At 35.2% G+C, this 21,349-nt stretch overlaps 1 protein-coding gene across 1 annotated transcript in view; it reads left to right on the top strand.

Annotated features, from left to right (window-relative positions):
* RASA1 (RAS p21 protein activator 1) overlaps positions 1-21,349 on the top strand; it is a 66,721-nt gene that overhangs the window by 34,598 nt on the left and 10,774 nt on the right. Inside the window, exons 9-22 of the mRNA XM_083357248.1 lie at positions 1,701-1,779; positions 2,432-2,552; positions 3,362-3,518; positions 8,932-9,019; positions 9,671-9,748; positions 11,494-11,651; positions 11,895-11,971; positions 14,752-14,924; positions 15,586-15,745; positions 15,934-16,076; positions 17,269-17,384; positions 18,212-18,298; positions 19,926-19,993; positions 20,638-20,726. Coding sequence (XP_083213374.1) covers positions 1,701-1,779; positions 2,432-2,552; positions 3,362-3,518; positions 8,932-9,019; positions 9,671-9,748; positions 11,494-11,651; positions 11,895-11,971; positions 14,752-14,924; positions 15,586-15,745; positions 15,934-16,076; positions 17,269-17,384; positions 18,212-18,298; positions 19,926-19,993; positions 20,638-20,726 — 1,594 coding nt within the window. The remainder of the gene's footprint in view (positions 1-1,700; positions 1,780-2,431; positions 2,553-3,361; positions 3,519-8,931; positions 9,020-9,670; positions 9,749-11,493; positions 11,652-11,894; positions 11,972-14,751; positions 14,925-15,585; positions 15,746-15,933; positions 16,077-17,268; positions 17,385-18,211; positions 18,299-19,925; positions 19,994-20,637; positions 20,727-21,349) is intronic.

Here is a 21,349-nt window from a genome sequence, read left to right as displayed (position 1 = left end):
AAGCAACCTAGAACTAAAGAGAAACGTCCTGACAGTTAGAACAATTAACCAGTGGAACAACCTGCCTCCAGAAGTGGTGAATGCTCCAACACTGGAAGTTTTTAAGAAGAGACTGGATGGCCATTTGCCTGAAATGGTATAGGGTTTCCTGCCTGAGCAGGGGGTTGGACTAGATGACCTCCAAGGTCCCTTCCAACTACTACTACTACTACTACTAATTATTATTATTATTATTATTATTATTATTATTATTATTATTATTATTACTACTACTACTACTAGCTATCAATTTCAACTGTGAGAAAACAGATAACAGATCATAAATAATGTGCTGAAAATTTAGCTGACACTGGAGTAGCTGTCCTAGTACAATGTTACTTAGGTGGTAGTGATCTGCACTGAAGAGTTTTCTAAAGGAAATGTTTTCTCTGACTTCATCACAAATGACATTATCTGAAATGTATAGATTATCTTTGATAAATCTGGTACATTTTGGAACAAAGTGCTTTGAAATGATAATCCCAAAGGTGCTTTTTCCAAAAGGCAACTTGACTTTCTTGGTTTTGTCCTTGAAATGTTTCTTCCCATCCAAGAAGTTTCTTCAGAAATAAAGAAACTTCTTGATGCTTTTTGAAGAAGCTTTTTAAATAAGCAAAATGTTTTCAAAGAAAAAAACCCCAAGAATCTCCAGTTGCTTTTTGGAAAAAGCACCTTTGGGACAACCATGACCTGGATGATTGAGAATCTCCAAAGACACTTTGAAACAATAGAACAGAATTGAAATGTTTAGCCACAACTACATAAAGTAAATTTGTAGGGAAAAAATGGATGAAGCATTTAAAGCTGCTAGTGGCACAGTAAATATTGTGCGGGTGAGAAGAAGAATGGATTCAACTAAATATCAACAGCTAATATCCCAGTCAGTGATAAAGTTGAAAAGTTGGGTATTTCAGAAAGGAAATCGGAAAAGTACCTACAAATTACTCATGAAGTTCTTATAGTAAAGAAAAATAAAGGACTTAACAAAAAATAAAAATAAAGTACAGAGTACTTACCAGGAAAAAGTCTGGCCCTCAGACTTGAATGGTAGTGAAAATATGTTAAGAGATCTCAAACATGCAAGAATATTTTTGAACTAAAAGAGTTCTTCAAGAAAAGTAGAAAAACATTCCAAAAGCAGGAAGAATAGTCTTGTCTAAATACAGTACTTCTTCAGAAACTGTTATTTCTAGAGAGGCATTAAAATTGCTAACTGGAAGAGTGTCCAAACTTTTTATAACTGCAATGTTTTCTCATTTTTGAATCAATAAACAACTTCACACGAATAGTATGAATGCATTCAAATTTTCAGAAAGATGTCATGGTGTATTTAGCTTTGCCCTTTCTGTAGGTTGTGTCAACTTTTTTTTTTAACTGACTACAGGGTTAATTTAATTTTTTTAATTTGGTTCTTAATTTTTGTATTTTGGATTTTTAATTCCCTGTAAACCGCCCTGAGTCCTCAGGGAATAGGGCGGTATATAAATATAATTAAATAAATAAATAAATAAATAAACTTCTTTTCATTTGGGAATTCATTAAAACATACAATTTGAGTAGAAAAACCTGTACTTTTTGCACCCATTTATATTTTATAGCCATTCTATTTTAATTTTATAAAATCCTAAGTCTTAATTGACTTCCTATTTTGTTTTTAACAGCATAGCAGACATCATAGATCACTATAGAAAAGAACAGATTGTTGAAGGCTATTATCTTAAAGATCCTGTTCCAATGCAGGTGAGTCAATACATGAATGTTTGATTGTAATTAAAGCTTTTACTAATTGCAAAAATGAGACAAAGTCATAAAAGAAAGATGGCTTATTATTTTTATGATTTGCTCTTTCGAATGTGTATTGAGAGCCAGTTTGGTGTAGTGGTTAAAGTGCTGTCCCAGAGGAGAGGGAGACTGAGTTTTAGGCCTACCTTCGGCATGAAAGCTAGGTGGGAACTTTGGCCAGTCACTCTCAGCCAACTCACGTCACAGGGCTGTTGTTGTAGGGCAGGGGTAGGCAACCTTGGCTCTTTTATGACTCATGGACTTTAACTCACAGAATTCCTGAGTCAGCTACCCCTGTTGTAGGGGAAATAGGGGTGAGGGGTATTATTTGTGTTCGCTGCTTTGAGTTAATTTTAAAAGTAATAAATCCAGGATAAAATAATCAACTAAATAAAATAAAAATTGGCTTGTTCTTTAGGTAGAGAGAGTTGTAATTGACATTAATGTTAGTAATGAAAAAAAGCTTATTCTATTTTGAATTTTTATCTTTTATAACTCATTCTTTAATTAGTATCTTGCAGCACCATGAACTAATCAGTGTGCTGTAGTATGCATTACAGAATTCTAATGTTTCAGAATGAAAAATGAACATATTTTTTTTTCCTCTCAGCATCAAGGGCAAGTGCTTAACGATGTTGTAGATGGAAAAGAAATTTACAATACAATTCGGCGAAAAACTAAAGATGCATTCTATAAAAATATTGTTAAAAAAGGATACCTTCTTAAAAAAAGTAAGTAAAAAACATAGTTTTTTGTATTAAGAATGGCTGTGAATATATGACAATTCAGTTAAGTTTTGTTTTACTTGTGGCAAGTATGTTCACTGTCAATGACCAGAATCTTGTACATACTGCAGTTTAGGGAATTTAGAGCCAGTTTGGTCCAGTGGTTAATGCACCAGGATAGAAAGCAGGAGACCATGAGTTCAAGCCCCACCTTAGCCTGAAAGGCAGCTGGGTGACTTTGGATCAGTCATTTTCTCTCAGCCCAACCCACCTTACAGGATTTCTGTTGTGGGGAAAACAGGAGGAAGGTGTGTTGGATATATTCACCACCTTAAATTATTTGTAAAAATAATAAAGGATGAATACAAATAAATAAAAACATGGTATGGTAGAAACATAATGTAATCCTATATGCTTATGCAATTTGTATGCTTTATATAGAGTGTAACTACATATTACTGTCTTTTTTTAGCTTATATTTACATCTTAATATTCTTCAATTGCCCTTTTCTTCTGCTTATGATGTATAGCTTGAAACTACCAAGCAGAGTTACAATATAAAAAAGAAAAGTTCCAGAAAGATATGAATTTATGAATCCAGTCTGTAGAGAACCTTCCCAGCTGTCAGAATTTGAGTTTGACTAAATGTTTACCTTATGTAACATTCCTAAATTGTTAAAGATCCATAAAAATATTTTTGGATAATTTGAACAAATAAGGCAGGATTGACAAAGATAATTTTAGAAGTCAGACTGTTAGAGATTTGATGATAGAAAATCCACGTATTTTATCCTGCCTCGTTACCCTGTTTACAGGTAAAGGAAAGCGGTGGAAAAATTTGTACTTTATTTTAGAAGGAAATGATGCTCAACTTATTTATTTTGAAAGTGAAAAGCGAGCGACTAAACCCAAAGGATTGATAGATCTTAGTGTATGTTCTGTCTATGGTGTACATGATAGTCTGTTTGGCAGGTAAGATATTCTATTCATTTTTCATAAAAATCATTTTCAAATATTTTGGGGTTAATTTCATTAATAATGAAGCAAATGTAAAGATACTATTCTGACAATATCTTAATGGGATTTCAAACTTGGAGAATAGGAGCAACATATATGTTGAATAGAAATTTAATCAAATTTAAGAAATAATGATTACAATATATGATGGAACAAGGCAAACATAACCATTTGCAGTTTGGCACCTAAGGGGGGGTGTCTAAGTATCTACAAATAATACTAATTAGCAGATATGCAAAAATGGAAAAGTTAAAAACCTATGTTTTTTTAATTTTTTTGTATTTTAATTCTTGTTAAATTTGTTCCATTCATCTATATTTTCCTTTCATTTGAGTGTGTATATGTTGTGTATTAACAATACAAGATTTTATTCTCAACCTTGAATGAAAAATCCAAATAATTTTAATGCTTGTAACAATAATCTAAATTGTAATTAATATTGATAGAATATCTTGTTTTTTCTCTTCTCTATTTTTAGTATTCTACTTTATATAAATAATAGAATGTCAATAATTTTTAAAAATAATAAAGTGTACAAGTCTTGAAAACAAAGTAGCAATGACAATAGCACTTAGACTTACATAATGCTTATAGAAGAATAGAATAGAATAGAATAGAATAGAATAGAATAGAATTGGAAGGGACCTAGGAGGTCTTTTAGTCCTGCCCCCCTCAAGCAGGAGAACCTATACCATCTCAGACACATGACTGCCCAGTCTCTTCTCCAGTGATGGAGTGCCCACAATTTCTGAATGCAAGTTGTTCTACTGGTTAATTGTCCTCACTGTTAGGAAGTTTCTCCTTAATTCCAGGTTGCTTCTGTCTTTGGTCAGTTTCCAACCATTGTTTCTTGTCCTGCCCTCTGGTGCTTTGGAGAATAATTTGACCTCCTCTTCTTTGTGGCATCCTCTCAAATATTGGAATAGTGCTATCATGTCACCCCTATATCTTCTTTTCTTTAGACTAGCCAAAGCCAAATCCTGCAGCCGTTTCTTCATATGTTTTAGTCTCCAGGCCTTGGATCATCTTAGTTGCTCTTCTTTGAACTTTTTCCAAGGTCTCAACATCTTTTTTGTAATATGGTGACCAAAATTGGTTGCAGTATTCCAGGTGTGGTCTCACTAGGGCTTTATAAAGCAGTACTAATATTTCGTGTGAATTTGATTCTATGCCTCTTTTTATACTACCTAGGATTGTATTAGGTTTTTGGGCTGCTGTTGCACAGTCTTAACTCATAGTCAAGTGATCATCTAATAGGACTCCAAGGTCCCTCTCACAATTACTGTTTTTGAGTCAGGTCTCACCTAATCTGTACTTATATCTTTGATTTTTTTTCCAGCCTAAATGTAAAATGTTGCTTTTCTCCACATTAAAACTCATTTTGTTGGATAGGGCCCATTGTTCAAGTTTGTCTTTTTGAATCCTGAGCTTGCTTCTGGGGTGTTGGCTATTCCTGCCAGTTTAGTGTCATGTGTAAATTTCCCCTTCTATTCCCTCATCTAAGTCATTGATGAAGATATTGAAGAGTACTGGGCCTAAGACGGAGCCATGTCTTACCCCACTGCTTACTTCTCTCCATGTGGATGTAGTATCATTGAGCAGGGCTTTTCAACTTTTTCACCCATTGTATCACTTTTAGGATATGGCAACATCCAAGTACCACCATTCATCTAGCAAGGTGTCAAAAACTTGATGACCAAAAAAAAAGGAAAAAAGTGATGAAGTACAGGTAGTTCTCAACTTACAACAGTTCGCTTAGTGACTGTTCAAAGTTACAATGGCACTGAAAAAAGTGCCCTCCCAAGCCACAGCCGAGCAAGACACCTGCCTGTCTGCCCGGCAGCGCTCTTCCTCCTGTCTGAGGTTTTCATTGTTGTGAGCATTTCTGTTGAGGATTGGCAGCAGGGGTGGGGTGGGGGGTGTTTGGTTTTTATTTCCCCCTTTGCTGGATGTTTGCAGCAGGTTTTGGTCACTTCACATGACCCTGGGCACTGTGACCGTCATAAATATGAATCAGTTGCCAAGTATCTGAATGTAAATTACAAGACCCTGGAGATGCTGCAACATTCCAGCTGATCGGTGCTTCTTCTGGGCTCAGAAGCGCCAGGATCAGTGCCGAGCTCCAGCTGGAGCCTGGCGCTGATCCTGGCGCTTCTGCTGAGCCCTGACAGCCCCAAAGAAGCGCTGATCCTGGCACTTCCGCTGAGCCCTGACAGCCCTGCAGCTCCAGCCGTCTCTTGATCAGGCTTGTGCAGTGCTGCCACCGGTTCAGCTCATTCCCCTCCCTCGCTACCACTTTTCTAGGATGGTCGCGTACCACCTGCTAGGTGCCAATGTACCACAGGTGGTACTACTCATTGAGAACAGTTTGTCAGCCAGCTACAAATCCATCTGGTGGTGGTATTGTCTATTCCACCTTTTTCTAATTTACCAAGCAGTAAATTGTGGTGTACTTTGTTGAATACCTAAGTATACTATGTCCACAGTGTTTCGCTGGTCTACTAATTTGGTCACTTTATCAAAGAATAAGATAAGATTGGTTTGGCATGATCTGTTTTTAACAAACCCATGCTGGCTACCAGTTATAACTTGATTTGCTTCTAGTTGTTTGCAGATCTATTTTTTGATTATCTTTTCTAGGATCTTCCCAGGTATTAATGTTAGACTGATTAGTCTGTAGTTTCCTGGGTCTGTTCTTTCCCCCCATTCTTGAAGATGGGAACCACATCAGCCCTTTTCCAATCCTCAGGTACTTCCCTGGTGCTCCAGGATTTTTGAAAGATATGGTGCAGTGGTTCCAAGATAACATCTGCCAGCCCCTTCAGAACTCTGGGATGTAATCTGTTGGGTCCTGGTGATTTATATTCGTCAAGGTCGGATAGGTGTTCTTTTATGATTTCTTGCTTATTTTAATTTTTGTTTCTACTTTGTCTTTTGCAGTATTTTTTTGATACGTTGTGCTATAATTTCTTTGTGTGTGAAGACTGATGCAAAGAATAAGTTAAGCAGCTCTGCTTTTTCTCTACTGCCTGTTACTTCCTTGCCATCTTCTCTCTGGAGAGAAGAGTTTCCTTGACTTTTTTCTTGTTATTAATATGTTGAAATACACTTTTTTATTATCCTTGATTTCTGTTGCAAATCTTTGTTCATTCTGAACCTTTGCTTTCCTGACCATCTTTGCATGTTCTGGCTGTCTGCTGATAATGAGCCTTAGTTATGAGTCCCTCTTTCCATTTTTTGTACTTGTCCGTTTTGTCTCAGTTTGTCAGAGAGAGCTTTGTGCAGCCATGCTGGTTTTTTCTTGAATTTCTTGTTTTTTTTATTTTTCAATGGTATTGTGCTGGTATGGGCTTTTATGATCTCATTTTTGAGAGTTTCCCACGCTTCTTGAGTTGTTTTCCCCTTTAGGATTTTCATCCAGGAATCTTTCCTGGGTTCTCTCTGAGTTTGTTAAAATCAGCTCTTTTGAAGTTTAAGACATTGGTTGAAATATTTTCTATGCTTGTGTTTGCATAGAAAATGACATGGTCACTTTCCCCCAAGGTTCCGCCAACTTTAATTCCCTCTATTACTTCTTCTCTGTTAGTAAGAATTAGGTCCATTATAGCTTTACTTCTAGTTCCCTCCTCTTATCTTTTCGATGACCAAGTTGTTGGCTAGTTTGGTTAGGAATCTGTTTGCTCTCCCGCTCGCAGCAGAGTTTGTCTCCCAGCTGATATCTGGGTAGTTGAAGTCTCCCATTACTACTGTGGTGTGCTTCATACGTACATTTATTAACTGGTTGGCAAAGAGACCATCTATTTCTTCTGATTGGTTGGGTGGCTTGTAGTATACCCCTGTGGCAATGTCACTTTTTTTTTCATTTTATATAGATTCTGGAGGGCTTTTATCTTTGTTCATGTGCATTTCTGTAGATATGTAGTATTATCTTACATATAGTGCAACTCGTCCTCTTTTTGTAGACCTGTTTCTTTTGAACTATTTGTATCCATCTATTAGTCCATCCCAGTCATGGATTTCATCCCACCAGGTTTCTGTAATGCTAACTATGTCATACCCACCCTCGTGTACTATTGCTTCTAATTCACCCTGTTTGTTCCCCAAGCTTTGAGCACTAGTATATAAGCATTTAAGGGTTATATGCCTGTCTGTGGGTGTGTTTCCTGGATCTCCTGATTGTTGTTTGATTTTTTTTTTCTTTTTTCTCATCATTCCCTACCTCTTAGTTTATTTTCTTGGGATTTATGATTGGTTTTGTGTTCGACAGGTTCTAATGATTAGTCACCCTTGCCTCTCAATTTTAGTTTAAAGCCTTTCTAATGAGTTGGGCCAGGTTTTTTTCCCGAGTACATTTTTCCCTGTTTTCGTGAGGTGCAGCCCATCCCTTGCCAAGAGTTCTTCACGTAAGAAATGCAGTCCAGGAAAACCAAGTATTCTTGGCAACACCAACCCTTTAGCCAGTGGTTTATTTCTGGAAGTATTTCTGGAAGTAAAATGATCTATTTTTTTTTTTTTTGTTTGTCCTTTTTCAGTGGGAGAGGGGCTCGGTCAGTGTAAGAACACTAAAACTAACCCTTTTACGGCTTGTGGATTCCTGAGGATAGGACTTGAATAATTCAACTAAGGATTTTGACTACCTTTAAGGAGAGAGTGATATTATAACATGCATGATATGAAGCAGACTTTCTAGGAGTTGGTGGAATAGAGGCCAATATCCCAAAAATCTGTAACAGAATTTAAACAAAAAACAAGTACTATGTATGAATGATATTTGTCACTCTTACAGCTAGGAAAGTTAAGAGAAATAATTTGCATTAAATTTTTGGATTACAATCCTGATGTGCATTTTTTATAAAATTCAGTTGAAATATTAGATTATCTCAAAATTACATTTTTTTATAACATTCAAAATTGTTTTTAAAGTTTCTCAGTTCCTGAACATAAATATACCAACATAAAGCCTGATACTAGATACCAAAAAACAAATTTGTATGTAATGACATTTTAGATTGGGGAAGACTATAGCAAATTAAAACTAACTATTTAGAATTTAGACTTCAATTTATGCAGTTTTTAGAGTCAATATTAACTCATTTATTTTTAATTATTAGATTTATTTGTTGCCCATCTCATATTGAGGCAATTAACCCTTAAATGCTGCTATTTATGTGCTTTTAAAGAGACGGTGCATATTATCAATTAAAATATAGGCATATCTGGAAAATAAAGAGGTTATTTAATGCACTGCAATAGGATAGTAATAATAGTAAACATATATGAGAGTGAAAAGCACTGCATGTCCCAAGAATGACACCTGCATTCTGTTAAAAGAATTCTGTTTTTATTTGTTTGTTTTTCCTTTAAATAGGCCAAACTGTTTTCAGATAGTAGTTCAGCACTTTAGTGAAGAGCATTACATCTTTTACTTTGCAGGAGAAACTCCAGAACAAGCACAGGTAAATATGCAAAAAATCTACTGAAATAATATGATTAGGATAGCAGTATATGACATGTTTTTAATATACTGTGATAAAAATTAGATTGGATTGTAATAATGTGTTTGCTAAAGTGATTTGTATTTATAATATTCGTGGTCAAAAGTTTTTCATTCCTATTAAAGCTATTATCTTATATTTTTCAAGGGGTTTTTTTTGTGTGTGTGTGTGTGCGTGTGTGTAAGCACACACACACTGGCCTCCCAAAAGGACCTTTCCCTTGTAAGGAGATTGATATACAGCTTAGTGAAGCAGTTTATTAAAGGGTAGAGGGTAAAGGGTTGTCATTATTTAAGAGATCTGTTTAGGAGTGAACCATAGCAGATACTTACAAAAATCGGGCAGTCAGAAAAAAGTGTCTTTTTTGCCTTTATACTTTTACCTTCCTGTAATTAAATGGTTAATTGATTATGATCATTCTATTTTTATGCATTAGGAGAAATAAGAAAGAGACCTGCTATAACAAATTAAACTTGACTAAAACACCTAGAAATTAGTTAAAGGACTAAACATAAGTGCAATTTTGTCTGTAGTCCTGTATCCAGCTATGGACATATAAAAGATTGCACTGCATAGGTGGAAACTGCTGATCTGAGATATTCTTACTTGCAGGACTGGATGAAAGTTTTGCAAACTTTTTGCAATTTACGAAAAACAAGTTCAGGAACATCTAATAAGCGCTTGCGTCAGGTAATGTGTTCGCACTGAAATTGAAATGTTTTTGATGGAACTAATCTATTGTATAAAGTAAAGAAATTATAACTTTTTAAAAGAATAATCATAGTGACTCCTTTATCATATACTTTAAACAAATTAAAGATTGAAATAAACATGAAATAAATTAAGTTAATATTAATAACATACAATTACTGCTTTGCTTTTAATAATTTTTAACTTTAATTTTAACTAATAATGAAGTCAAAGCCAAATTCTAAGAAAACTCAGTTATAATCAATTATGATGTTAATTGGCATTTTTCTTATAGATCGCTCTATAATCAAGATGGAGCAAGATATATCTGTGGTAGTATGGGATGTCATTTCAATGGGTTTTATGGCTAATTATAGTGGGATATCATTGTGTAAATGTCATCCTATATATGTATGCATAAAGTATTAGAGAGCCTTGGTGGAGCAGTGGGCTAATGCCTCCTTAAGTAACACCAGCTGCCTGCAATTAGTGCAGGTTTGCATCCCACCAGGCTCAAGGTTGACTCATCCTTCCATCCTTCCAAGGTAGGTAAAATGAGGACCCAGATTGTTGGGGGCAATTAAGCTGACTTTGTAATAATGCGCTTGGGGTGTGTGTGAAAGCCCTAATAAGCAGGCATATACATAGAATGAAGGCTACTGCTAAGCTTGTAAGCCGCCCTGAGTCTTCGGAGAAGGGCGGGATATAAATGGAATTAAAATAAATAAACTAAAAAAATAAACTGAGAACTAAGTACATTCTTCTCTGAAAGCTAGCTGTTTAGCATAAATGAGACATTTTTATTGAGAAGCTAAATAAAGTGTTAATTATTGTAATAATGGTATATCTTTTATTGGGTAGCCTTCCAAAAATTCTTGAGAATTATAAATAATAAATAGCAAATTGTGCTGACTGCCTCTTAATATTTGGTAGAACAATTAACATTTAGACTTTACAGTATTCCTTCTTCCAATTTTATATGTGACAAAATTAGTCACTATAAATTCTCTTAATCATAAAAATAGTGGTTTTATGATTAAATAGTAACTTTCTTATAGGTTTGCTGTACATTCTTTCAAAAGGCTGTATGTATCTGCATAGAGCAAACTCTTATGAATTACAGAGAAGCTTGAATAGAGATTGGGTGCTTATGCCTTCCATATTCACTGGCATTTCTTCATGCCCCAGGAAGTGGCATCTTGATCCTCCTCTTCACCTTTCTACTAGTTCCTGCATTAGTAGCAATGTAGGATACCTTGTAGAAGATTATCGCATTCCAAGGGGATTGATGGTTCTTGAATTTATTTTACATTATGTGCTTTTCCCCACCCCATCCCTTTCAATAACTAAACACGTGTCCCTTTTATTGTTGCTTTGAGTTCTGTTTGTCTTTATCCGGGTATCTTTGGAGCAGTAATATAATTAAATAGTTTCTCTGAATTTGCTCTATGCAGGCACAAACCCAGAGTTAAAAACCATTAGTCAATAGTTTTGCACTGTATTCTTATTTCAGTAGTGTGTAAATTCTGTCCAGACATTTTTCTGCTTTGTTTACCAACATTAGATATGAAAGAATATACAATAGCATTCAAATTAAATCTAATGTGTTATTGCATTAAATTTTTAATGTGGCATTACTAGATATATAATTACTTGATATATCACTGGATGTAACTATAATTTATGTACAATTTTTATACTTTGTAATTTATGTAAAATTTAAAATTCTGTTGCAATTTTTCTAGGTCAGCAGTCTTATTTTGCATGTTGAAGAAGCCCATACACTTCCAGCAAAGCATTTTACTAATCCTTACTGTAATATATCCCTGAACAGTGTTCAGGTGGCAAAAACCCATGTACGAGAAGGTCAGAATCCTGTGTGGTCAGAGGAGTTTGTGTTTGAGTAAGTTTTATGCAAATTCTGTTACATGGGACAGGGATGTTTGCCAACAAACTGAATAGATTTTTTAAAAAACAGCTACTTTAAAATGGAATTGGAAATCATACAGTTTTATAGTATGTAGCTTTCCTTTATTTGTTAACCAATATGACTGTAATGAAAATACCAACAACTTTCTGCCATTTTGATGTTTAGTGCGAACGTGGAATACAAATATGAATCTGATTTTTCTTTTTTTTTCCCCAGTGATCTTTCTTCTGATATCAACAGGTTTGAAATAAGTCTTAGTAACAAAACAAAGAAGAGTAAAGATCCAGATATATGTAAGTTTGATCTTTTTTTAAAAAAAGATAATTTCACAACTACTGCATTTATCAAAAAGTAAAATGACCTTTCCCTAACCCTAACCCTAATTTCAGTTCATAAAAATACTTCAAAAACAAGAGAGGGTAGTCATTGTGTATTCTCATTTCAAATAGTCTTCAAATGCACTGATTTCCAATAGACACTTGGGGAATTCATCAGCAATCCTAAACCCAGGTGAACTAGTTTGCTGCTAATATGATGTAGCATCTCAGGCCCTTGACAAAATTTTTCCCAGATGGCCTCTGCTGGTTGGCTGATCTGTGTTAGCTCCTTGATTCTTTGAGGACCTTTGGGAGATGAAACAACAAAGGCAATACCTGGTATGCAGGTAGAAGTCAACAAAAAATAAGTTTAACCGAGCATGAGTATGTGCCCAACTTTATTATTATTTTATTTTTTTTATTTTAATTCCATTTATATCCCGCCCTTCTCCGAAGACTCAGGGCGGCTTTACAAGCTTAGCAGTAACTTTGAGCCTACTCTGTGATGATAATAAAGGAGAAACAAGTATTATATTTATCTGTCTATTTTTTATTATTCCATTTATATTGCCATCCATCTCAACATGTGACTCTAGGTAACAGAGTTAAAGTAAAAATTAATTACAAAGTTAAAAAACACATTGGCCAAGCAATGTAAACTCAGATCTCTAGCATAACTGAAAAGCAGGTCCTTGCACTGTCTCAGGGCTAGGACCAGAACTAAGTCTTTAGGGCCTTATGAAAAGCCAGCAGGGTCAGGGCCATCCTGATCTCCAGAAGTAGAATGCTCCACAAGCTGGACACTATAGGTTAGAGTTAGGGGATGTCTTCTAGGGTCTGCCAACTAACATTCTTTGGCCAATGGGACCTGAAGCATATCTATCCTTCCTGGCCAATTGAATGGCAGAAATAACTGGGGAGACATGGTCCTTCAAGGAACCTGTTCCTAAGCCAGGAAGGACTTTTAAGGGGACAACCAGCACCTTTACTTACATCAGGAAGCACACTGACAGCCAATGCAGCTCATGAAGTACTGTTACATTTTGCACCAATTGAAGCTTGAAAATGCTCTTCAAGTTCCATGTAGAGCGCACTGCAGTAGTCCAGATGAGAGATCACAAGGGCATGAGTGATTATTTGCAACCCTCTCCCCCCGACATGCAACCCAAAGGTTTTACCAAAGCCCTCCTAGCCAGGAACCTTATATCTGGGAGGACCCCCAGATTATGCACTAGGTCTGTCCATAGTCATTTCTTGAAGAAGATAAATATGGGAAATAGATTTAGGAAGTAAAATTGAGGACAAAACTTGGGGGATGGAAACTCAATCTCATTACTGCTACTTACCCAGCTCTACTCTCTCATAGGACATGTGGTTTTCAGTTTTGTGTTGAAGAGGTTGTAAAGCAAAAGGAATATTCTTTCATGTATGTGGTCTTAAAACATACAAACACTTTGATCAGAATTTTTGGTAGGAATAGGTTTGGTAATGTATCAATAATAATAGCATATCAAGCAAACACAAATGGGTATATTAAATATTTTAGTGCGAAGAATAAAACATTATGAAGCAAACATTCTTTTTTTATTTACATCAGCAAAACAACTTACACCTCTGCGCTAGAAGTACATGAAAGGGGAATAGCACAAAAGGATCTGTACCTTAGCCTTTGTAAGAAAAAGATAACTCATAAGTAAAAATTGTGGTCAAACAAAATAGATGCTGTTTTACTCAAATGTATGTAGCTGTCTTTAGAAATAGTACAAATATAAAATATTCACCTAAAACACTTCAGAAACTCTGGGAAAGTGAAACAGATATAATAATAATAAAGTTATATGTTCTGAAACTGATGTAAGAGGAGATAAAATGTCTAATATATAGGTGAACTTGGAAAAAAAAGTTTAAATTTGAAAATCTTTGTCTTTTAAGAAAATAAGTCTTTTTGTACTTTTCTCTCTGAGGAAAATGATTTGATGCATCAATTTTCAGGTAGAATCGCCCTGATAAATACTTTGTTGTTTACATTTGTAGATAACTAGATATTCGGTGAGGTCCAAGCCCGAGGACAACATAGCAAAATTGAATTGAGTTCAGTCCTTTATTTGCTAACACCTAAGGGACAGAATTTTGCCATACTGAAGCTAAAAGCTTCTAACTTAATGGATATATTCTGAGATTCTCAGACGTGGTTACCTCAACCTCTTCCCCATCCAGTTTAGGACTGCACAGTCTTAATCTGGCCCTCTGTCTGGTAAAGCTCTTTATTGTAAAGCTCCTATTTACTACTCCTCCAGGTGCACATTCCATTACATATTCTTAGAATTTAGAATAATTTATTCTGTATAAGAGAGAAAAGGATTGTGTAATCCACGCTGAATTATGCTACAGTTTAAAGACAATTTTCAGACACTTTATTGAACTCAGGGATGAAATCATGTTTTATTATATGTCTAAAACATTAGGATAAGAATGAAGTCAAGTATAATATTCTAACTAACATACAGAGAGTCTTGTTACATCTTTCACATCGAACTTGAATGTCAGCCCATACATGCATGTATACCTACACCCTCCCATCCCCCAGGTTAGCCAATATTACTGTGATTTCCTGGTCCATCTAGGTCTTAACTAGGCCTGACCTCTAAAACATATAGCTCAGATAATGTTGGCCAGGGACTGCACCTTTTGAAATGTCAGTTAGTTATGATAGAATTGCAAAACGCTAACCATAATCTGAACTGCTATATTTCAAGTATTTATGCGATGCCAATTGAACCGACTGCAGAAAGGACAAGCAACAGATGAATGGTTCCAGCTCAGTTCACATGTACCCCTGAAAGGTATTGAACCAGGCTCATTGCGTGTCCGAGCACGATATTCTATGGAGAAAATAATGCCTGAAGAAGAATACAGTGAATTTAAAGAGGTATTGAAATAATGTGGCATTTTGAAAACCATTTCAAAAGTTTGTCAACATAAGAAAGCTCAAGATTTTTGGTTTTTCAAGCTGTTTGTATTTTTTGTGTAGCTCCCAATTTGAACAGAAGATCCTTAGATTTGTTTAAGCCATACACTGAAATACTTCAGAAAACAATGACAATTTTACAAGACTTAAAAGAGAGTAATATTGCTCTTCCAAACTTCAAACAATATTATAGAGCAAGTTGTTAATTTTAACTTGGAGAATATGTAATAATAGCAGAATTAACAGCATATATTTGTAACAGACGTTTGACCAAATTTTAAAAAATAACTTTCGTATATATTGTGTATTACATAGCAATGGAAATTAAAGTATTTAGAGTACGGCTTATAAGGGGGAAAAAGTGAAATCAGAAATACATGAAAATTGTAAAATGTTTAGAAACAATATATATCAGTTGGAGTAAAACAAGTGTATCAGAGACTCAAAAACATTTAAAATAGCGTTTTATTGTAAAAATACAATAGATTCTGCAGCTACTTTACATTCACTAATATTCTATTTTTGAATTAACTAGTTTTTGATATGCTTGTTTTCTTCTTTTAAGAAAAAGAAAGCAATGATATTTTAGTTGTACATTAAATAATTAACCTTTATTTTTCAGTTGGTACTGCAAAAAGAGTTGCACGTGGTCTATGCCTTATCTCATGTGTGTGGACAAGATCGAACATTGCTGGCTAGTATTTTACTTAAAATTTTTCTCCATGAAAAACTGGAAGCATTATTACTGCGAACACTAAATGACAGAGAAATATGCATGGAAGGTACATTGTAAATATTTAATACTGATTCGTGAAATTAATTTTCTACGACATTTGCTTTCTCTTTTCCCAAGATTCCTAATCCTTTCCTTTAGAATCCTTTCCTTTTGCACCATAAGCATCTCTGTTTTTTTGTTAAAAAATGCCATATATAATATTTGAACCTGGTATATAAACATATTTCTATTCAGATGAAGCCACTACCTTATTCCGTGCCACCACATTGGCAAGTACACTTATGGAGCAGTATATGAAAGCTACAGCTACACGGTTTGTGCATCATGCTCTAAAGGACTCTATTTTAAAGATAATGGAGAGTAAACAATCTTGTGAGGTAAGAAACGTCAGTTAATATTACTGTTTAATGAATACGCACATTTTCTTTGGGAAATACTTCTTTTTTTAATGTACAATTGATTTGTTTATAGCAATTTGAGGAGATTCTAAACTGAGGTATATCCTTATAAAATTAATTCTATTATATTATTTAGGTTTTAAATTGATTTATCAATATCATACTGTATCATTGTCAATTTTTTAAGTACATTAATCCTAGAAATACTATACTAGAAATATAAAAAAATCATATGCTGGTCTAATTAGTACTTGTCTGTAAAGCATTTGTTTCCAATATTATTCCAATATTATTTTAGCTTAGAGCAGAGATTCTTAACCTGGGATCCACAGAGCCCTTAAAAATCCTTTCCAAGGGAGTCTTTGAACTTGGAAAGAAACATTACAGCTTTATTTTCACTACTTCTAACTAAAATTGACCTTTGCATTCAGTGATATACATAGGCTACAAAGTAAATATGGCCTCTAGACTCTAAAACTTTTTTTAAAAATTGATTTATATACCAGCCATCACATATATATGACTCTGAGCAGCTTACAGTAAAATAGATCAAATAAAACATTTAATATAAAAAAACATAGCAGCCAAGCCTCATAAAATAACCATCAACAAAGCCAAGAGGTGGGCTTTATCACACACCTGGGGCCCCAGGCCCATGTACAAAACCAAGTTTTAGGGGTATTGCAAAAGGCCAATATGGTTGGGGCTACCCTAATCTCAGATGGAATTAGGAGAGTAAAAACGTTTGCTAACCTCATAACCTCTCTAAAATTATTGTACCCAGAAAGTGCATCATCATGTTATTGATTTAATGGATTAATAAAGAAGCACATATATTTGTTTTTTTAAACTATTTTTTTTAAAAAAATAGTTGTATTTAACCTGTATATAATCTTTTTCCACTGTAATATAGACAATTTCTGTCTATTTTATCTGATGAAGTTAAATATATTTTTCTGACTAAGATTTGTACGTTTCTCAGAGGTCAAAATGGAACAAAAAAAGCCAAGAAGCTTGGTTTTATGGCATTATAACCCATATGCTTATTATTGAATTTAAAATTTTGATGTACCTCAATAGTCTTAATCTTCTAATCTTAAACTGCTGTGTATTGTAAACATATCTATTTCATTCAAAATAAAAATGTTCAATTTCTGGTTTTATATTTCAGTTGAATCCTTCAAAATTAGAAAAAAATGAAGATGTAAATACTAACTTAGCACATCTATTAAGTATCCTTTCAGAGCTAGTGGAAAAAATATTCATGGCTGCAGAAATACTACCTCCGTAAGTTCATCTGTATTTTCTAGAAAATCTGTTGAAATTTGGTTGTTTCAATTTCACATGTATTAGAACACATTCTGTCTATCGTTCTGATATAGTTCTTTCTGTAAAGTTATTCCTGGGCCAAGCTCTTAGGTCTTGTTCACTAGCAGAGTGTTTGTGAGTAAGAATATGTGTGTATAATAGAACCTCTGTAACTTTAGAAAAATACATTTCCTTGTTTTTCACCTGAATCTTGATTATGATGTATTGAACTGGAAATGCTATTACAGTCTGAAGTCACTTTATTTCTACTATAAACTTGAATCATTCCCTTTTTATTACCCTGTAATCCCTTAATTCGGGGTGAAATTGGGGCCACTGAATGGAGCTGAGCGTTTACTGACTGGATGCCCTTCCTTAGGTCATGTGGAGTTCGCAGCGGATATTTTTTCCTTTGTGCCCTGAGAGAGAAACATCTGCACTACCAAAGTTGAGCTTTCAACGTCCTGAGTAGGAAGCGAGTGTCTTCACTACTTAGGCCACCATGCTGCCACCACTACTATAAATTTGTATAAACTCTTAGACAGTTCTGATATTTGTTTTGAAATTACGTATCTTTCAGTTATTCAGCTGATATCTAAAAGTAAAATTTCTGAAGAGTTCAATACTTTGCTAAAACTTTTGTGTGATATATTTATTGAGTCATGCAACATTTTTTTAAATGCTACTCCTGATTGTACAGTTAAAATGTAAGTAAAGTATCAGGAATATATGTTATCTATCATTTTGAAATATTTGACTATAGTAAAACTTGCATTTTTTTATTATTCCTATTGTATTTTGAATAGGACACTGAGGTATATTTATGGTTGCTTACAAAAATCTGTTCAGAGTAAGTGGCCAGCCAACACAACCATGAGGACAAGAGTAGTTAGGTAAAATATTTTTATTACTATCTTTGCTTTGTTGCCTGTTACATGCTATAATTGAGAAAATCACCTTCATGTTTTATTTTTCAGCTATCTTTGAAAAGATGCATTGTTTTAAAACTTTGAAAATTCATGATATTCAGCTTTCATAATTATAAAAAATCACTTTTCATAAATTACACAACAGTATAATATATTTAGATAAAAGAATGCATATGCAGAAAAAATACTGTTAAAACTTGAGAGAAAATATTACCATATTTTTCGGACCATAAGACGCACTTCCCCCCCCCCAAAAAAAGTGGGGGGGAAACGAGGGTGCGTCTTATGGTCCGAAGGTGTGGTACCTCAGCAAAGGCAAGGGAGACCCAGCCCACCCACCCCTTTTTTTTCTTCCTCCTGTCTGGCAGGCAAGAACAGGGCGTGGGCAGCCGCTCTTCTAACGTCTCTGCAAAACTGCCCTTCCGTGGCTGCTGCCCTCGCCTCCCATGCAATGCCCGCGGCTTGTGGCGCAGACTGTGTCAGCAAGCCCAGAAACGCTGCCCATTCCAAGGAAAAAGGCGACCGTGGCGGTTGGGAGGGAAGGAGAGGGGGGGAGGCAGGCATCACACCAATCGGACCCCCCCACACACTCCCGTGGGTGGCTTTAATGCAGATCGTCTCGGAAGTCCCTGGATTTTAATCACTGGCTCTGTGCTCTGCCAAGCAAGCAAGCAAGAGAAAGGCAAGCTATGTAGAGATCTGCGTAGGCGGATGAATTATCTGAGGAATGTTTGCAGGGATTGCTCACGTGAGCTTCTTTCATGAAGGATTTCCCTGACTCCACATGCTGACAGGATAACCGATGGGCTTTCTGCTGCACTGAAGGGGAAATTCCATTTTGTCTTGGAAAAAAAACCCACAACCTCCCTGGCCGTGCAAGCGGAGCCCTGCCACCCGTTTCCCCCCCTTGAGCCTGCAGCGCCTGCCCGTCTCCCCAATTGCTTTCGAAAGAGGCGAGAGGCATTTCGGACAAAGGTATTGTTGGGAGTTTTTGCAGCAGGAGAATAAAAGGCTGGACAGACCCGGACTGTCTGTTGCCCCCTCCCCTTTTTTTTGTGTGTGTGTCTGCCCCTGGCATTTCTAGTCCCTTTTTGTGAAGCCCACTCCTCTTCCTTTCATGCTTTATTTTTTTAAAAAAAATAATAACAGCAACAACAATAATACAATAGGATCCCTTTTCCCTAACCATAACCCTAAATATTTTAGTATACCGGTACTATTTGGTTCTGAATATTTTTCTTGTTTTCCTGCTCTAAAAACTGGTTGCGTCTTATGGTCCGAAAAATACGGTAGTTCGGAAACAATGAGAGTCGAATTTTACATTGGTAGGGTGATATAGGTTGAAAAATTTAGAACCTTTGAAAATCTTTTCTGTCATTCTGTCAGTCAGTAAGGAATATTTTACAAGGTATTATATGTGTTGAGAGGATAATTTCTCTGCTTTAGAATAATGGCTGAAAATTATAAACTATTGCTAGTTCATATACAAGAATAATAACATAAATGAATTAATTTTATCATGTGTACCTTGATTTCACAATCTTGTTCATTTATTTCAAACACCAACATATTCTTGTATCTATAATTTTAGTGGCTTTGTTTTCCTTCGGCTGATCTGCCCTGCTATTCTAAATCCAAGGATGTTTAATATCATCTCAGGTGAGTACATTAGATAATAATTAACTCATATTTAGCATTAGGACAATAATGCCTATATAGTTGCAAATACAGTCATGGAAAAAATAAATTCTGTTGCTTAGTTAAATAGGTTTAAGTGCTTTTTTAAATGTATAAATCTTATTAGAAATGTCCGTAATAGAACGAGAATGAGAGTATATGTATCTGGTGCACTTATGTGGATTCAGCATTTCTAATACTGCTAAACTTTCCTAAAAGTTTTCCTTTCAACATTTTTATGTAAAATAAGTTAATATTGCTACTCAACAATTCACTTTGAATTGTTTTGAGAAGGTGAGATACTAGGAAGAAAATGAAAAATATGATGGTGTATAATTATTTTGATATATTTCCTAAACAACTAGGTGGCCAATTTTTTTTCTTTAAAGAAATTTTAGGAAAGGAGAAGCTGCCAGAATTTACTACCTTAAGATTTCTATTGTTATATTATCAGTGCCTTAGGAAAGGAAATGCTATGATTTGTGGATTTTCCCTTCAAACAGCTATCAGTTAACCACTTAAATCAGGAGCAACTTAGCTGGTTTAATGTGGCTTAGAAGGAAGAACTTGGCTTAGGTTGGCTTGCTATAAATTATTGGTTTTAATTTTCAAACTGTTTGTTACAGATTCTCCTTCTCCAACTGCAGCAAGAACGTTGACGCTGGTCGCTAAGTCTGTGCAGAATTTGGCAAATCTTGTTGAGTTTGGAGCTAAGGTAAACATAATTGGTTCATTGTACTCTCATCAAGAAAGTACAAACAAACTGTATCCTAATTGCCGTATACTTGGCATGCAGATAGTCCCATAAGTAGTCATCAGGGAAAAGGATTTCCTTATATCCTATGTCCACATATCAGATTAAATTATGAGTTGTTGGACATTCCAAAAACAGACCAGAGTCATATTACAAATGAATAAAGAAATCATAACTTGTTTTTTGCATTCCTGTTCATTTTCGTTCCTTTTAAAGGTGTTTGTGTCTCTCTAGATTGGGCAGGAGACAGTAAGAAAACTGTTTTGTAGGTTGGAAATTTCAAACAAAGGTTTTGCTATGGTTTACAGATCATACAGGTAGGCCTTCACCTATGACTACACTTGGGATTAGAATTTTCATTGTTAAGACAGTTGTTAAGAGAGTCACACCCAGTTTTGTGACCTTTTTGCTATAGTTGTTAAATGAATCACTGCAGTTGTTAAGTGAATTATTTACTCATTAAGTGAATCCAGCTTCCCCCTTTGCTTGTTGGAGGCCAGCTGAGAAGGTCACAAATGGTGATCACGTGATCCTGGGTTGCTACAACTATCATGAATACATGCCACTTGCTAAGTGCCTGAATG

This window comes from Vipera ursinii (genome assembly GCF_947247035.1).
Source record: "Vipera ursinii genome assembly, chromosome: 2".
NCBI lineage: Eukaryota > Metazoa > Chordata > Lepidosauria > Squamata > Viperidae > Vipera > Vipera ursinii.
Note: the sequence above shows the minus strand (reverse complement) of the source record. Positions and strands in the feature narration are given on the sequence as shown.